The sequence below is a fragment of the Miniopterus schreibersii genome (genome assembly GCF_964146895.1).
Source record: "Miniopterus schreibersii genome assembly, chromosome: 8".
Taxonomy (NCBI): domain Eukaryota; kingdom Metazoa; phylum Chordata; class Mammalia; order Chiroptera; family Miniopteridae; genus Miniopterus; species Miniopterus schreibersii.
This window is the reverse complement of record NC_138109.1, coordinates 71179827-71198670: the sequence shown is the minus strand read 5'-3', so window position 1 is coordinate 71198670 and position 18844 is coordinate 71179827. Positions and strand designations below refer to the sequence as shown.

Genomic DNA, 18844 nt, shown 5'->3' with positions numbered 1-18844 from the left:
TGTAACAAGGTGAAGTTAGCTTATCTATGCCATGTGATCCTATTATATAGTACCATACAGCAAGAAAGAAATAAAGTGGAGACAAAAATGTCTTTGATAATGTTTTTCTCAAAGGATCAATATTATCATATTGTCTGATTTTAAAAGTTTTATTCTGGACATTTAACAGGATGGCTAAGACTTATGAGTGTTTCCTAACTTGTGTGAGACGTAAGCCAGGAATTGTTCGTAAATTGCTTATTTTATATTCAAGGGTACAGGGTTAAAAGAGACCTCTAAGATTCATTTGGGGTGTTTCCTGGTTTCTGGCAGGAATGTGACTAAACCATTCCTTGACCAGTGTATTAAGTCAATGTCTAAAATCTGCAAGGGAAGAAATTATACAGCTTTCATTTGCATTAACTCACTTTTGTGTTTAATAACTCTGGCTGTTGGAAAATGTTCAATTCCCTCGAGAGTACAGGCTTCCAACACAGCAGGTATTATTACCCTTATCAAGGCAAATGAAAGTTAAATGCAATGAATTAGCCTAGAGAGCAGAGAACTTATTAATCTTCAAATCCTATAGATAATGCTTAGCATAGAGCATTACAAATAATAGATGCCAAATAAACTGAAAAGCAGGGGAAGGTTGTTGGGTTATCAAAGTGCATTATGTAATAGAGCAGTGATCTGTAATCGGTGCACCACGAGAATTTTTAAAACCTGCAATACCAGACTATTTAGTCAGGAGCACTGATGTCTTTTCCCTTAGACTGGCAGATGAAAAATGACAATAACCAACACAACAATAGCTGTCAGGTGTAAAGGAACCAGAATCATACCTAATTTTTTTGTCAGATTTGCAAAAAATATATATATATTTTTGGGTGTGCCACAGAATTTTAGTAATTAGTTTATGTGCCATGAGATGAAAAAGGCTGAAAGTTGCTGGACTAGAGGCTTCATGGCTATGTCTTACTTTCTCATTTCCTGAAATCAACACCTAAATTACATTTAAAAAATTTATGTGAAACAAGAAAAATGTTGACTTTTTATGAAGTGCATTCAAGTATTCATCCAGCAAATATTTATTGAATACCATGTGCTAGGCACTGTCCCAGGTTCTGAATATTTTATTTTTTTAATTGCATTTATTCAAGTGACAGTGGTTCACAAAACCATACCAGTTTCAAGTGCACAACTCAATGAAACATCATCTGAGCACTGTGTTGTGCACACACTGCCCCAAGCAAAGTCTCTTTCCTTCCATCCTCATTTCCCCTTCTTTGCCTACCTCCACCTAGCCCCGACTCTCCTTTCCCTCTGGCGATCACCACTTGGGTGTCTGTCTTTGGGTTATGCATATATGTTCTTTGGCTAATCCCTTCACCTTCTTTCATCCAGTTCCCCCATCCCCTTCCTCTCTGGCATCTGTCAGTCTGTTCCATATATCCATGCCTCTGTTTCTATTTTGTTTATCAGTTTATTTTGTCCATTAGATTCCACATATATGTGAGACCATATGGTATTTGTCTTTCTCTGACTGCCTTACTTCACTTAGCAGAATACTCTCCAGGTCCATCCATGCTGTCACGAAAGGTAAGATTTCCTTCTTTTTTACGGAAGCATCGTATTCCATCAGGTAAATGTGCCACAGCTCTTTTATCCACTCAGCTACTGATGGGCACTTGGGCTGTTTCCAGATCTTGGCTACTGTAAATAATGCTACCATAAACATGAATGCTATGTTTTAAATAATAGTGTGTAATACTAAGAACCCCAGTTGATTGCAGACCAATTAAAAGTTTCTGATGTGACAGTTTAACGAGCTGTTGCTCAGAGTTTGCTATGCACACTTCACTAAATGTGGTTACTTTTTTTTTTTTTTAAATACAACTAATCATATGATGTCAGTTCTCTTAACACCACCATTAAATAACCTGCACCTCCACATCCAGAGCCTTAAAGTTATGGAGTAATAGTGAGTTAAGAAACACAGGGTGGTTGCTAGAAAGAATAGATTGGAATTCAGAAACAAGCCTCTGAAGTGGTGTGACCTCTGTCAAGTCACTGAATTCTGCAGAATCAGTTTCCTTATCTATAAAATAAAATGAATTAGAACAATGCTAAAGCCTCTTTTAAGCCCGATATTCTATAATCTTTAATTAAGATCTAATTCTAATTTCTAGGAGGAAGATAAACTCTACATTATTATTTTGGGCTCGATTCCTACTAGTGATGCAAAAATTTCCCTTCCCTGTGTACTTTACAGATGGCAGAGCAGCTGACAAAGGATGGAGTTGGGGATGGGGTGGTGGCTAGTGCATCTTTATGTTGAGGCCAAAACTTAATTTTTATTTTTCAGGTTAAAAGGTTTCAGACTTCCAGGTGTTTAGTTCGTTATAGTTGGATTTTAGATAGCTCCTCCTGCTAATATTGGACATGAAGAAAGGCAGCAGACAGTGGGGAGAAAGTTTAAGTCCTGGGGGAGAAAAAGAACAAAAACTTTAATTATGTTTTTTACAATTGAGAAGAAAAAAAAAATACTGCAATGAAAAAAGAACTAGATTAGGGAACGGCGCCGAATAGGGCACCAGCGAGCCCTAGGTCGGTGAGTATTGGGGAGCCTGGAGCCACAGGAGGCCCAAGTTCCCGCCGAGGGGAGGCGTGGGGGATGGGAAAGGGGGTTATTTCTGTTTTGGTGGCTTTAAAAGTCACCCGACTCACTGAGAAAAAAGCCCTCAAATGAATAAATCTAAACTGTTGAGATATTTACGCCTTTCAAAAGCAGGTGCAAATACCTGTATCAGAAGCATCTCACCGTAACTGTCACGGAGCCCATCTCGCGAAGCGCGGTACCCCCGGCGCACCCCTCGGGTTCAGCAGCGCCCGCGCGCAGCGCGCCTCCGCCCCCCGCGCCGGCTCTCCCAGGGCGCGCGCCCGGCGCAGGGGGCGGGGACGGCGCGGAGGCGGGCCCCGGGGAGCACCCAATCAGCAGCGAAGCCCGGCGGTGGCGCTAGTGACGTAGCCGCGCTTCCCTCCGCCCCGCTGCGGGCAGGCTCTCGGCGCCGTCGCCCTCGCGAGCTCCGCGCGCGGGGAGGGAGGGGGAGCAGGAGGACTTTGGGGCCGGTCGCGCGTCCGAGGGCGGCGGGTCGAGGGAAGGGGACGAGTGAGCATGCGCAGCGGCTCCGGTGAACGAAGGGAGGAGGGGACCCGTGCGCGCGCGCACGAGAGGCCCGCCGGCGGCCGCGGGTGGAGGGGGCGGTTCCTCGAGTGTCGGCGGCCGGAGGGTGGGCAGGCTGGCGGCAGGTGCGGCCGAGGCCACCGCCGCAGCCTCCTCCGGGTCGCGGGTCTCCTAGTCCACCGGCGGTGATGAGCTGGACTCCGTCGGGGGCTGCACCTGCCGGCTGCCCATCACTCCGAGCCTCCCGGTGTGACCTCGGCCTCCTAGCCTGCCCGCTCCCCGCGGCGCGGTGCTGCCCCTGAGGGGGAGCGGCGGCGGCCTCCTCCGCACCGCGTCCTCACTTGGGGGCCGCGCGGGGAGAGCGCCCGGCCCCCTCCCCTTCCCCGTCCGCCGTCCTCAATGTCTCCCCGGCGGGGAGGAGGCTGCCTGGGAGACGCGCTGAGCGGCACCCCCCGGAGGCCCATCGGCCGCAGCAGCAGCGCCCAGCCCGGCGCCCCGCAGCCTTGCCCGGCGGCGGCGGCGGCCTGGAGGAGCCGCGCACCCGCCGCCGCCCCCGGAGCCTCGCAGCCGCCGCCGCCGCCGCCACCCGGCGCCCGAGGAGAGGGCGGCGGGCGCCCCCCAGGGAAGATGAAGGCGGAGGCGGGTGACCACTCCATGATCAACCTGTCGGTGCAGCAGGTCCTGAGCCTCTGGGCCCACGGGACGGTGCTGAGGAACCTCACGGGTAATTGACGCGCCGGGGTGGGGACCGGGATTCGGTGCCATCCCCAGCCGCCGCCTCCCTCTGGAGTAGAGGAAGTGCTCCCGGCCGCCCCGCCCCCGTGTGCGCCCCCTCGGGAATTTGCGGTCTCGGGTCCTGGCTAGCCAGGTCTAAATTGGGGCCACTCTGCGCGGGTTCCCGGGCCGCAGACGCCGCCCCCCTTTCGCCCCGCAACTCTGAGGTTTCCCAGGCGTGTAGGGGAGGGTGGGAGAATCCACGACCCGGGCCTCCTGCCCGGCAGGGGGAGGGCCCGCGGCCCTGCCTTCTGTAGTACGCGCGAAATAGCATCGGCGCTGAGACTTGAGCACTGTTAGCTTTTATTTACCCCCCCTTTCCCCACTCGCCCACACACTCATACACACACACACCGATTTTTGCTGTTTAGATCTTTTTCTGTTTAGCTCTTTTTCTTTCTGGCAAATCTCAAACTGAATGCAGGACTTAAATTCCTGCTCATGATCAGTTTGCTTCAATTGTTAATTTTTGTTTTTGGGAAATATAGATTACAAGTAGATTATAGAGGGTCAGGGGTTGCGTCAAGGTTTAGTGCATCCTAAGCGTTTTAGTTTTAACCATATAATCTCCTCCCTCTCCTATTTCCTTTTGTCTGTCTCTCTCCCTTTGGCCTCAAGCTGCTGCTTCTGTGACATTTGATAATTTTGTGTGTTTCCTTTCATTCTCAAGGCTATCGGGAGGGATTTGGGCTTAACTATATTATAATAATTAACATCAATTTCTAGTTGTAAAAACGAGTAATACTCATATTTTTATCGAATTTTTAGGTGTGCTTTGTGAAGAAACTTCTGGCTTTGTTAATGTGGAAATGCTTATATTATCATAGTCTGAGTCCCAAATTTTAAAAATACCCTCTGAAGATTAATGTTTACAAGAAAGAGATTCTTTTACAATTTGGTGACTCTTCAGTGCCTGATCCTCAGAGAAAAAACTTAAAAACACACTCCGGATTTGATTCTTGAAAATGTATAAGGCAGCAAATTTTGATAGAACATTAGTATTTCAAAATGCATTATGTCAAACTGGCTAAGAGTAGGAAGAGTATACTACAAATATAACCTGTCTTGACAGGATTCATATATATGTGTGTGTATATATATGTATGTATATATACACATATATACAATGTGTTTTAAAATATGGTATGATATGGCATTCAGATATTCATAGAGACTTTTTTTTTTAATTATATACCACAAGGATGACTTCGAGACACTGGTTTCCTTGAATGTGGAAACTATAAAATTACTATAGATTCTGGATCGATTCATGGTGTCCTCACTTTTAATATGTGGTTATTTAACTTGGAGCAAACTGACCTTACATGAGGGTTTAAAGTCAGGAACATGTTCTTCTGAACAACTACATTGACATAAAGACCATCTTATGATTCAGTTGAATTTAGGGATAGATTGCTTTATCTTACTTAGGGCTTTGCTTCCTATTTGTTCACTGTTAATATTTCAAATGTTAAAAAATTAGCTTTGGGAGACCTAGAGAAAATGTTAATGTAACTTAGCTCTTGGCTAGATTTTACACTATTTTAAAATATTTCCTATAAGATTCTAATCACTATTTAGTGGCTTCCAGTTCCACAAGTCAACCATTAGGTTAGTAATAGTAGTTTCAGCCCAGGGCTAGCTCTCATTATCTCCTAATACAATCTTAATAATCGCCAGTTGCTCATAGGACTTGGCCATTTCATAGAGGATATGCAGAACATCCCAAACTAGGACCCAGGTGGAGCTGGGGAATAAATGGAACCTCTTTTAGGAAATAAGTAGAGTGTGAATATGCAAAATTCTGTTTGGCAGGGTAAAAAATGGAGAAGGAAATAGATCAGAAATATATTTCCCCAGCAGGTGAGTGTTCCACATGTAGGAACCACATCACTTCCAAAGTCCATAAAAAATGAACTTTGGAAGTGGTTACATTCTGATGTGATTCTTTATGGTCTTCTTCACACTGGTGACATATGTAGCTCGGTCATTGTCAAGGTATGTTACCTGCCATGCCATTTAGAACTTGGCCTATTAAACTCAACTCCTGAAACAACTAAAACAATTCCTGCCATGTATCGGGTACTTAACATATGTTATTTCTCATCTTCAGAATAACTCTCCAAAATAGATTTACAAAGAAGCTCAGAGAGGTAAATTCAGTTGCCCAAATCCTATACTAGTCGATGGCTGAGCTAGGCTTTAGAAACCCAATCTGCCTGCAGAACTGCTTTTTCCCCTTTACCAGGATGGCTTGGTTACTTCCTCTTTACCCCCTTCAGACAATGAACTACTCGCTTCATCCTGCTACTTCTCCTTATCTATGCTTTTTAGTTATATTTTTCAATTGCATTATAATTTTTATGTGTCTCTTCTAGACTGTGGGCTTTTTGGGGATGGAATCAATGTCTTAATTACTGAATTCTGGAACCCTAGCATTATAGTTCCTGGCACATAGTAAATGCTTAGTACATATTTATGGAATTTTAAAAATGATACTTAACAGTTGGATGATTTAAACATTCTGTTTGCATTATTTTTCAGCTACATCTTTTGGAGTAAATATGCTGTTAATAGGGAATGAGGTGTTTCTATAATTTTTGTAGAAATTATCATACCTTTAAAACACACAAATACTTATTGAATGCCCTTTTTGTGCTAGTGAACCATACTTCCATGTATTTTATTTAATCTTTTCAACAATCTTGAGAGAGGTCGTTTATCCTTAATTTACACATTTAAGAATTGAAGACTAACTTGCTTACATCTGATAGCTAGTAAGTTAAAAATTACCTTTTTTCCCCCAAATTATGATAACATTAAGTCAGAAGGCATTTTTGTTGTCATAATAAACTTGGAAAGAAGCAGGTAATAGAAAGGAGCATAGTATAGAACCAGACTGATTTGAATTTAAGAAATGACTGTGTCAAGGATTTATGGAAATCTGGTTAATAGGAATTCTGGTTAATTAAAAGTCAATTAAAGGGGGAACACATCTCTGTTTTTTTCTTTCTACAAACAGGTGTATTTTTTTCTTTGTATCTTATCTCATAGGTGAAGTGGGAAATTTTTTATATCGACCTTAAAAACTGACCTTTAGAAAATAGTCTTGAGTATGTATTACTTTGGCAGCAATAAATGTTTAAAAAGTGATAATGAGAAGTAGCTTAACATTCTAGAGCTAGAAGTTACGTTGTTCAGCTCCTTCATTTTAGAAATATCGAATGTCCCGTTATGGAAGTGAAATGCATGGCAGGGATCGAGCAATTGCTTAATGATGGAGGCAGGACTGGAACTAACCTCCCCTGACCCTTAGGTCTGTGCCTTTTCCTTTAATTCCACATGGCTTTTTTCAGGCAGGTCTGTTGATTAATCTTAATGTACTTAAGAATAAATAGCCTGGTAAGTATTTGTCCCAATGAGCCCAAGAATGTGTGACTGGAATTGATCTCTGTCCATCTAATAAAATATATTAGAAAATGCAAAAGTTACTGAATAACAGTGCTTTCTAAAATTTTAAGTTGCTTTTGCCTGTGTAAAAGTTAGTGAACTATATTTATTATGTATCCAGTTTTAGAAATCTAAGAAGTTAGGGGTGCTATTTATTTTTCCCTCTCATGGAAGACACTAGGATGGGGACTCCATATAGAGCAGATTATTATCTGGAGACCCCCATCTCTGTCACTTAATAACCATTGCCAAAGTTCTCTTCTGTATCCATCGCTTCCCAAAGTGTGTAATTCATAAGATTCATAAATTATTAGCTGTGTATTGGTTAGATGTGTCTATGGCTTACTGAAGTAGAGAGAGAAATGGTTTTCTTTTGCAAATAGTTTCTCTTTCTCTGAATTGTTCTAAATACCCTGCTTCCCCCTCCCCCAATCTAAAATTAGAGTCAATACATATATACTTTTTCAGTTTTATGGGTTACTTGACTGTTTTGAAAAAAATAATCTACAGTAAAATGTATTATTTTGCTTTACCTTTATTTTCCCAACTTTGTGTTCTGACCCAAATTTGGTTTAGAGAAGAAGTTTTTACTTAGAAATAGGCAGGATGCCTAAACCCCTGGATAAACACAGATCCAGGCTGGTGTTGGGAAAGGGATAATTGGTCCCTGGGAAAAAAAGGCAAAGGCTAGCTTTAAGCTCATCCGCTCTCACAGTGACAGCAGCAAATGTGGGGGCAGGTGTTTCCCTCTTTCTATTGGTAATAAGCATTGGGAGGCTGGGAATTCAAACTGGCAGGAGGGTCAACCATCTCTGTGTATGTGCATATGTGTGTGTGTCTATATTAAGTGTATATGTGCTTGCCCTGGTTGATGTTGCTCAGTGGTTAGCGCATGCACTGAAGGGTTGTGGATTCAGTTCCTGGTCAAGGGCCCTTGAGTTGCAGGTTCAATCCCTGGCTCCCTCGGGGTGAGTACGAGGAGGCAACCAATTGATGTGTCTCTCTCACATTGATGTTTCTCTCTCTCACTCCTTCTCCCTTTCTTCCTCCTACTCTCTCTAAAAATCAATGGAAAAAATATCTTCAGGTGAAGGTTAACAAAAAGATGTATATGTGCTTTTTTATTTTTACGGTATGCATACATATTGTCAGCAAAAAAAAAAGACGAAGGGGAAAAATAGTTGGTATCTCCTCTAGGTATTTGGGATTGTTCATACCTTCCTTTAGCGATGCTCTCAAGCAGGTCTGCTTCTCTTGGTGTTACTTTGCTCCTAGATTCTAGTTTAAGGTCAAGTTAAATTCCTCTTCCTAAGTGCTCTGTTATTGGAAGTGAGTTTATGTAGATGAGTTATTTCAAATTCCCCCTTATAGTATTTATGTTTTACAAATGTAGCCTTAAAGACAGGTACTGCTTTTCAGTACTGTGCTGGACCCTAACATTTACTATTCCTGAAATACATGTGAAAAAATCCTGTATTCTTTTGTGGTACAAAGCCAATAAATAAGTGCTGGTGTGATTTGTACTTTGTAGGAGTTTACTTTTTGGAAGGCTGTGTATCTTATTGAGAATGAAGATACTGTAATTTTTCAAAACTTAGAATTTTTATCTTCAGCTTTTTAAAATTCCCATTTCATTATCTTTGACTCATCATACATTCGTATCCTCTGGCAATACCAAGTCTAAGGTCCAGATGGCATATTTTAAATATAAAGCAGTTTCTGGATAAGTCTTGACAATAACTCTGGGTAATTTTGACATTTTAAGTTAACTAATCGTTAACAGATATAGATTTATCTTTGTCCAGGTGTGATGGGGTAATTATGTATTTTTAATGACTAAATATTTTAACAATAAAAATCATAGCGTGAACAGTGGTGGTAGCAGCATGTTTGAGAGAGTTCTCATTAGACTATCAAGTTCTAGTGGCTTTAACTGAGTAGGTGAAGCTTTGGAATAGAAGGAGACTTTTCAGGAAACTTCATGCAAATAGGAAGAACCAAACTTTTACTTGGATTCAGTTGCTTGTGTTCTTATTTATAATACAAATCTTGGAATATAATCTAGGAGCATGTTCTGTGCTTATTATAGTAACACTGGGACAAATGAAAATAGTTTTGAGGGCTATAGATTGCTAGGTCAATTAACACTACCTTATTAACATATCCAATATCTTCTTTTTTTTGATATGCTATCTCAATATTTGAAGGTAAATCAGTTTTCTAATAATCCTGACATGGCTTGTAAATAATTCTTACATTAAAAAATTCATTTTCAGGATTTCAATACCAAGCAAAGAGAGTGATACATTTCCTCTTTTAGAAATTTTACTTTTAGTAGTTAACCACATTTAACACTTTTTAGTGTGGTGGGCATTGTTCTGAGACTGTTACATCTTATTTTCTTTGATCCTCATAAGCCCCTGAGGTAAAGGATCATTACTGACTCCACTTTTAAAAATAAAGAAGCTGTCATAGACAGTATCTTGCATCTACTTACAGAATATGTAATCCAGGACTTGAAAAATTATCAGTCAATCCAATTCAGCAAGCAGTTGAGTAACTGCAGTGGACATGCTGCTGTCAGAGCTACAACAAATAACACGTCATGACTGTTTTCAAGAAGCTTGTGTTCTAGTGAGTATGAATTTACAATTCTTTGTATTAGTTATTTATTGCTGAGTAACAACTTGCCCCTGAATTTAGCAACTTAAGACACATACATTTTCTCACAGTTTTTGATGTTCAGGAACCTGGGATGGTATTGCTGGTTCTGGCTCAGTGTCTTATGGTAACGGTCAAGCTGTCAGCCTGGACTGCAGTCTCCACAGACTTGACTGGGCTGGAGGGTTGGCGGGCTTCCAGGCACTTTCATGTGACTGTTGGTAAGAGGCGTGAGTCCTCTCCAGGGACTGCTCATAACATGGCTTCCTCCACCATAGTGAGTAGTCAGAGAGAAGCCAAAACACAAGTCACAGGGTCTCTCATGATCTGACCTTGGAAGTGATTCCCATCACTTCTGCTGTACTCTACTGGTCACACAGACCAACTCTGGTGTGTTGTTCAGGGCACTGTACCAGGATGTGAATAGTAGATAAGAATCATTGGGGCCCTCCTAGAGCCTGGCTGCCACAGCCTTGAAGGTAGTTTTGGGAAGGGAGTATGGCCCTGAAAGGGAAGACTAGATGTAACACAGTGGATGAGGGGATGAAGTATCTGTGAGAGAAACCGGTGCCTAGAAAAGACAAAAACCATCTTCATACATTGAAGAATTATACTAAAAAGCGATGTCTCACATTTTCAAGTGTTAATTTTGTTGGATATTTCTTGGTCATGAGTCACGTATCAGTCTATGATAAATACAGATAAACAAAGGAAAGTATCAATCATTGTCCATAAGGAGCTCATGGTCTAAAGACATTGACTAGCCATCTGGTTAAGCAATATTTTTGTGGCCTGTTGAGTTCAAGGAGAACCAGGTAGCAGGATTTTGAAGGCAACAGAAGAGGTAGAGAGTGGAGAAAGAACCTGTTTGTGGGATGGTGGAGAGAAAGGAGAGATGAACTGCTTTGCTTGTAGGATGATCCAGGAATACCATCAGGACTTGATTAAGTTTAAAAGTATTACTTGAATATCTATGTCCAGCTAAAATGTTTTCATCGGTAATGAAACTGGATTTTCATTATAAAATTCTCCCCCCTCCCATCCCTTACCATCCCATTCCCTACCATGACTTACCTTAATCCGACAGGATTTCTAGACTTTGCTACATAATGGAATCACCTGGGGCTGGTTAATGGTACAGATCCAGGGCCTCAGCTCCTATCTGTGGAATTAGGATCTTTGAGAACAGAGGCTAGGAAACCACCTTTTAAAATAGCTCTTCAGGTGATTTTGTTATTGAGGGTTCAAGGATTGGGGACACCTGATTTTGAAAAATTAAGTTTTTTGGGATCAATTTGTAGCTATGTAAGATATATAATGCACATTAATATGGAGTATTTAGTATAGCTAAAAACTTGTTAAAATTTTAATGTAAATGATTCACTTATATTCCAAGAAGATGCTATGACCAGTTTTTTTAAGTGACTTTTTTTTAAGTGACTGGTCTTTAACATTAGGATCACATATCTTTTAAAAATGTTTTATTTATATGAAGTATTAGCCATGGAGAATAATTCTTATAAAATAACAATATTTTAAAAATTCTCAGCAGTTTATATTAAATCTGAAGTATATGGGAGAATTGAGCATTAACACTGTTTATGTAAATACTTACATAATGAGCAGTTATTGGAATTTTCACCCCTACTATAATTTGGATTCTGCCAGATTTCTGTATGAAAATAAAGAGTCTAAGTAAGCACTAGGATCCTTGAGTTCACAAGTCAAGAACCTGAATTTTATCCTTGAATGTTACTAATTAGCTTTTGTGCTTCAGACAAGCCATCTATTTCCAGGGTCATCCATAATATAATCTAATGCCAACAATTTTCATATTGAAAGCCGATTTAGAAATTTTAATGAGTTGAGAAAAAGTTTATAGAGATTTTACTGCGTTAAGAAAAACATTTATATTTGCATATAAACTTGTTTCTTTAATCTTTAAAATTAAAAAACTTTTTTTAAAAAATGGGGACTTCTTCAGGTCTTTAATATGCTAATTAGGTTTTGGTTTAGGACCTAGAAAATCTTTGTTGTCTGAATGCCATTTAATAACTCTTAGAAGTAGGCCTTCTTAAAATCTGGTTTAGGAAACTGGATTCAGTATCTATGAGATCCCTTCCACTTCTGAAATTATGGTTTGTTTTTTTAATCCCAGTGTGGTATAAACTGCTCCCTCAGGGTTACTGTCAATAATGCCTGTGGTGTGACTGTCTTGACGGTGCTTGTGAGATACTTGCTTAACAGTTTTTCTGGTTGTGCTTTTATTTTCTGATCTGCCATTCATTTGGTCTCTTTTGTAGATTTAATTTTAGGAATATGTTATATTTAGGAATATAAATTCTGTTCATTGATATAAAAAGTTCATTTTTCAGTATTCAGCGTAAATATCTTTTAGAAATATTGTATCATGAGATCATTCGCCGAGATAAGGTCAGTGACTGAATCAAACAAATGTGTTGTTTACTGGGATAACTTAAGATGCTTGAGGGCATACAAGTAATAACAATTGAAACTACTGCATAATCTCTTATAATTTTATAATAGATTCAGATTCTGACTATAAGCCCTGTTCTTTTGTAACTGAGTAGTAACTAATCAGTTATGAGGACGAACAAACTGAATGGCATCCTTCAGGAGGATAATGCTGTGGCTGAAATATAGAGCAGTTTTTGAACTATTTTAAATAGCTTAACAGTTTCTTTAAAGCAATTGATATTTGGTTGTTTTAAAGTAAAAGCCTGTTTTTCTAACAATTTTACTATTCCATGATGAGTACTGTAATCTATAGTTTGAAATTCCATAATTAGGTAGAGAAAGGGTAATTTAGTTTAAGTGGATAATAAACAGTATTGCCATAAGCTTTAAGAGAGGCAGTATGTTAAAGCAGCTCTTGAAGGTGTCACAAATAAATTTAAAATCTAGTGTTTTTGCTCTTTTCTAGGAAGCAGAAGCAGACCACTTAAATATCTAAAACAGCTATAACTTCTATGCTAAATGAGGTTTCATGTACAAAGACAGCAACTTATTTTTAAATCTGATTAAATTGTTGGAGTAATTAAAAATAAGAAAGCATGTCTTTTATGTTTACTTTCATTGTTATTCATTCTTTGTGTAGAGTTAGGATTTCATGTAGTATTATACCTCTTCTCTCTGAAGAGCTTCCTTTTATGTGTCTTGTAGCACAGGTCTGTTGGCAGTTAATTCTCCCAGCTTTTTTCTTTCTAAAAAAAAAGGTCTTCATTTCACCTTCAGTTTTGAGAGGTAGTCTCTTTAATATAGATTTCTGGCTTTATAGTTTTTTCCCCTTTCAGTCTTTTTTAAAAATGTGACTCTGTTGTCTTCTGGTTTGATAATTTCTGATGAGAAGCTTGCTGTACACTTTATCTTTGTTCCTCTGTGTCTAATACAGTAAACCCTCAATTTTGTTGACCCTGATTTAACGGGCTTCAGATTTAACAGACAAAATTTTTGGTCAATATGTCATATGTAAAAAATTAACACCTTGTTAATTTTAAAATGCTTTTAACCAAGATTTGTTTATAATTAACAGGTTATTTTTTGTTATTAATTCACTGTTATTTTTAACAAATTTTAGCAAAGAGACCATATGTTGGAAAAAATACTGTAGTAATTTTGCTAACATAAATATTACATATCTACAAATATAGTCTACGTATTTACATTGAAGAGTCACCGCTTATAAACAGTGTTTGCAAATGATTAGTACCCGATCACACTGTATCGCATCTTGCTCGATAATTGGTTCTGTTATCTCATAGGGTGACTTTCTGCAGCAGTTTTAACCTGCCACATGCTCTAAGCCTTGCTCCAGCCTTGTGCATTTGTTTACTCACAGTGACTGGTGGGTGAATGCACGCATTCACTAGACCTAGTCAGTGTAAATTTAGAACTACTGAAAACTTTTCTGTGAAATTAAACTTTTCATACATACTTAACTTTAATTACACAAAAACATGTTCACATAAGTAAAACAGGTAAACTAACTAATTTGTTCATTTTTTAACATACGCATTTGGAAACCTACTTTATTATAAATGGACTTTCAGCTTTATCTCCTCACCCAAATTAGTTCATTATATTAAAGTTTTACTGTACATCTTTTCCCCTCCAGCTACCGTCAGTATTTTTTCTTTGTCTTTGGTTTTCAGTAATTTCACTGTGATATATCTAGGTGTGTGTGCATAGTTTACTTTTGTTTTATTGAGTTTTTTTGTTCTTTTGGGAGGTCTTTATCTTGCTTGGGATTCTTTGAAAAGTCTTAGATTTAGGGTTTGATATCTTTAGTTATTTAAAAAAACTGTTCAGCCACTCTCTTCATATATATATATATACACATATATACATATATATATTTCCATTCCCTCTTTCTTCTCCTTCGGGGACTCCAGTTACATGTATGTTAAACCATTTGAAATTGTCCCATAGCCCTTAGATGGTTTCTCCTTTTCCTTCCCCAGTTACATTTCAGTGTAAATAATTTCAATCGGTTCGTCTTTAAGTTCACTGATTCTTTGCTTAGCTGTGTCAAGTCTACAGGTGAGCCCATTAAAAGAATTCTTCACCTCTGAGATCATATTTTTTGTTGTATTTTTTGTATGTTTGTTTTTTAATTTCTAGCATTTCTATTTGATTTTTTCTTGGAGTTTCCATCTCTCTGCTGAAATTTCTCATCGTTCCTGTGAGCTGTCTACCTTTTTCATGAGAGTCTTTAACATTGTTAATTATAGTTATTTTATAGTCCTTGTCTGGTTGTTCTAAAATCTGGGTCATCTCTGGGTCTGGTTTTGTTGATTACTTTGTTTCTTAACAGCGGATTATTTTTCCCGTTTTTGAGTGTGTCTCATAATTTTTTTTTAATCCTCACCCGTTGATATGCTTACTGAATTTAGAGAGAGGAAGGAAGAGACAGAAGCATCAATGATTTTCTCCCATATGCGCCCCAACCCAGGGATTAAACCTGCAACTTAAGTATGTGCCCTCCCTGGGAATTGAGCCTGCAACCCTTTTGATGTATGGGTCAGTGCTCTAACCAGCTGAGCCACCTGGCCAGGACTGTTATGGCTACCTTCAATGTACCACAGCCTTCAAATTCTCTAGTAATTGGTGTTGCTGCCTTGTCCTTAGGGTAGGGAGTAAGCGCTGCAGGGTTATTCTTAGTGTTAGTGCTGTATGTCAGGTTTTAGCCATCTCTACCGCTGTAGGGTTGCCTGTCCATGCACTTCCCTCTCCCAGTGGGAGACTTCTGTTGTTTGTTACTTAGTGCTAGGATCATGGTAGGGGCAGGAGAATTTCTTTGCTGTCCTTGTCCAGTTTTAGTCTTTGGCAAGCTCTGTGTATTAGGGTCTGACAGTAGAATTGAACTGTCAGTATTTTTGCCTTTCAGAACCACGGTAGCCGCACTGTACCTTGTATCTGATAACCTTGCCTGCTTCTTGGCACCTGCTCTTACTCAAAGCAAAAGACTTAAGCCATTAGGGGAGGGCAGCCTCAGTTTTTGCATTTTCATATTCTCTATTGTACGTAGTTCCGTGATTTGATCATTATATCTTAGAGTTGTTTCTTGTTCTTGGCTGTGCATGAGAGTCACCGGGGAACTTTTAAAAACTTCTGATGCTCAACTAAATCAGAATTTCTGGGGGTGGTATTTCTTCTAGGCTCTCCCAAGTCACTCTAACCTACTACTGAGGCTGAGAACCATTGGCTTAGAGTGCCCCTCTCCATTTCTCACCCTCATTCTATCTCCAATATATTTATAGTTAGGTTAATCCTGTTTATTTTTTTAAATTCGGGTGTAGCAATGTATTGTCTTGCGATCTTCCTTGACATTCTGCCCCCTTTCTTAGAACTATGTATCCCATAGTACCAGTTGCATACTGTGCTCTGAAGAACCTGGAGTATTAGAATATATGCCATTGAGGTATCATTAATTAAACACCAAAAGTGTCAGCTCTTTATAATATATGAAATAACCGGGACAGTAATTTTCAATGGGGTGTGGGACAATGCAGCCCCTGGGACATATATCAAAATCATCTACACCAGGAATCAGCAACTTTTTCTGTAAAGGGCTAGTATTCAACATACCCAATATAGTAATTGCAGTAAATATTTTTGGTATTGCTGGCTGTATGGTCTTTGTCACAACTGCTCAGCTCTGCCATTGTGGCATGAAAACAGCCATAGACAATGTGAATGAGCATGTCTATGTGCTAGTAAAACTTTATGAACAATTAAATTTGAATTTTGTATAATTTTATGAAATGCTGTTTTTTAAATTTTTTTCAATTATTTCAAAATGTGAAAACCATTTGTAGCTCACAGAGACAGAGAGTGGACCAGATATAGCTCATGGGTCATATCTGAGGCTGACCTCTGATCTGGGGACTTTTTCAGATATAAACACATCATCTTCCTGAGAGTGAAATAAGCCCCCTCTGTGGGATATATCCCCAAATTGAGAAAACACTGCTGTTTGAAACTGAGGAGAGCAAGTTCACACCTTAGATTTGTTAGAATGAAAAAAGTTTCAGATATTGAGATAGCCTAATTTGAGCACAAATTATTTAAACATATAATGTGCACCGTTTCTATAAAGAAGGTGGAAAATTATGAACAGCCTCCATCTTACTGGTATGGTATTTTCAGCTTGAGGCTTAGAGTATGATGAATATATAGTATGTTTTTAGTATCTACTTGCTAATGATATTAAAGGGTTAGATACTTTATAGAGGATTAAAAATCTAGTGTTTTTTTAATGAGATAGGTTTCCTTGTTTTTAAGACTTTTAGATTTTTTAATAAATACTGCTATGAACCTTTAGCCTAGAATAGTGATTTCTGTCTCTATTGCTTGTCATGATTATTTGGTAGATTTGATAAAAAATATAGTAGTTTAAGTCCTACTTCCAGAGAGTTTTAGTTGCTCTATGGGTAATTCTTAGGAGCTACCTAGGTTGAGAACCTTTGGGTTTGATGAGTTATAGAATGAAAACCTATTTTTCTAAAATATGTTTCTATTGATTTTAGAGAGAGGAAAGGAGAGGTAGAGAGAGGTACAAACATCACTGATGAGAGAGTCATTGATTGGCTCCCTCCTGCACACCCCTACTGGAGATCAAGCCCAAAACCTGGGCATGTGCCCCAACAGGGAATGGAACCGTGATCTCCTGGTTCATGGGTCAATGCTCAACCATGAGCCACGCCGGCCAGGCAAAAACCTATTTTTTAAAGACAGTATAATTTGCAATAAATTTTTTTTAAAGTATTGCAGTTTATGCCTGGCCAGGCGTGGCTCAGCGGTTAAGCATCGACCTAGGATCCAGGCGATCAGGGTTCGATTCCTGGTCAGGGCACATGCCCGGGTTTCGGGCTGCAGCCGATCAATGACTCTCTCATCATAGATGTTTCTATCTCTCTCTCTCCCTCTCCTTTCCTCTCTCTGAAATCAATAAAGATATATTTAAAAAATAAATAAATAAAGTATTGCAGTTTATTAAAAAATAAGCAAATAATAAAGCATATACACAGTATCATTTATGTCCTCTTATTTTTAAAAGATAGCCATTGTCAAGTCTTTTGTTTGTTTATACATTTTATGTAAATATATAAATATAATTTTTAAAACAAATAGGATCAAACAATATGTACCATTCTTTGACTTGTTTTTACCCAGTTAGTATATTCTAGACATCTAGAGAAGTTCATTTCTCATAATAAATTTTTCCAACGATTAAAATCAAAAGCACAGAATATAATTTCTGAGTGACTTGGCAACCGTGGCTGATGAGATGCAGATTTTTAGCAGGGCTATTTCTAGTATTGTTTGGAGGCTGAAACAAATCACAACTCTCCTGCCTCTTATCCCATTAAAAAATAAACAAACACACTGCAAAAATCCAGGCAAAACTGGTTTAAGTTGAAGATTATAGACAGCCTTGAGTAGGGAAGAGTAACCAAAGGGCTTCATAAGAGGTGCCCAGGAAGAAGGGATATATCTTGCACTGAATTAAAGCGATTGTATGGATGGCATGCTTCAAAGTTTCTGTTTTGTGCATTGTACTTTAAAAATTTTTGTTTTATGTTTGCTTAGCATTAGCAAAGTTTCCCTCTGGCTTCCTTTTTTCACTGTTGCTCAATTGCTAGAAGCTTGGATTAGATGAAGTGTAGATGGAAAGGAAAAACTGTGGGACTGTGAGTATTCAAGTTAGCTGCAGGACCTAGACAGTTAAAGAAGAGATGATTTTTAACTCCTGTCCTCTTAGTGCCTGTTCTTCCTTTGGCTTTTGGGCATCTCTTTTGCTCTCCTCTTAGGATCTGCAGTTCTCTTCATCTGAACTAACCCAGTAGGTTTCCTGGGTTTGCCAGTTGTGAGTAGGACCTTAGACACTAAGGCTTGTTTACCCAGAGTAGATCAAGATCTTCAGAGGTCCTGCTCATTGACAGGGTTGTGTTAATCACTCAGGCAATCAAAATAATAGTAGTAACATGAAACCTAAATTAGTTGCAGATATTTTCAGTGGAGTTTAATTTTTTTCCATGATAAATAGCATTACTCTTTTTTTAAAGAGAAAGAAACATAAAAGTAAAGTTGAGTTTAAGTACTTTGTAGTTAGACTCCTTAAGAGATAATCCTAGCCTGGTCATTAGAGGACCATTTAATATTTCCTTTTTAGTCATATAATTCTTTAATATCTTGGGGTTTTATAAAACATTACATTTAAACTTTACTTTTCCTTATTATTAGGTAAATTTATTGTTGAGATCAATAGCT

The 18844-nt window shown here is 39.0% G+C and overlaps 2 protein-coding genes across 9 annotated transcripts in view; one reads left to right on the top strand and one right to left on the bottom strand.

The window, feature by feature from the left end:
• Positions 1 to 2924, bottom strand: part of LOC308560148 (uncharacterized protein) — a 41381-nt gene extending 38457 nt beyond the window's left edge. Inside the window, exon 1 of one of the 8 annotated variants that reach the window (XR_013999254.1) lies at positions 2804 to 2924. The gene's annotated coding sequence lies outside the window, so the exon portion shown is untranslated. Of the gene's footprint in view, positions 1 to 2783 lie in introns of all 8 variants that reach the window. The other 7 variants (XR_013999255.1, XR_013999256.1, XR_013999257.1 and 4 more) reach the window with 7 other exon arrangements.
• Positions 2925 to 3443: 519 nt separating this feature from the next.
• The window catches only part of TMEM170B (transmembrane protein 170B), a 29882-nt gene continuing 14481 nt past the window's right edge, over positions 3444 to 18844 (top strand). Inside the window, exon 1 of the mRNA XM_081144780.1 lies at positions 3444 to 3890. Within this exon, the coding sequence (XP_081000906.1) occupies positions 3566 to 3890 (325 nt within the window). The 5' untranslated portion in view covers positions 3444 to 3565. The remainder of the gene's footprint in view (positions 3891 to 18844) is intronic.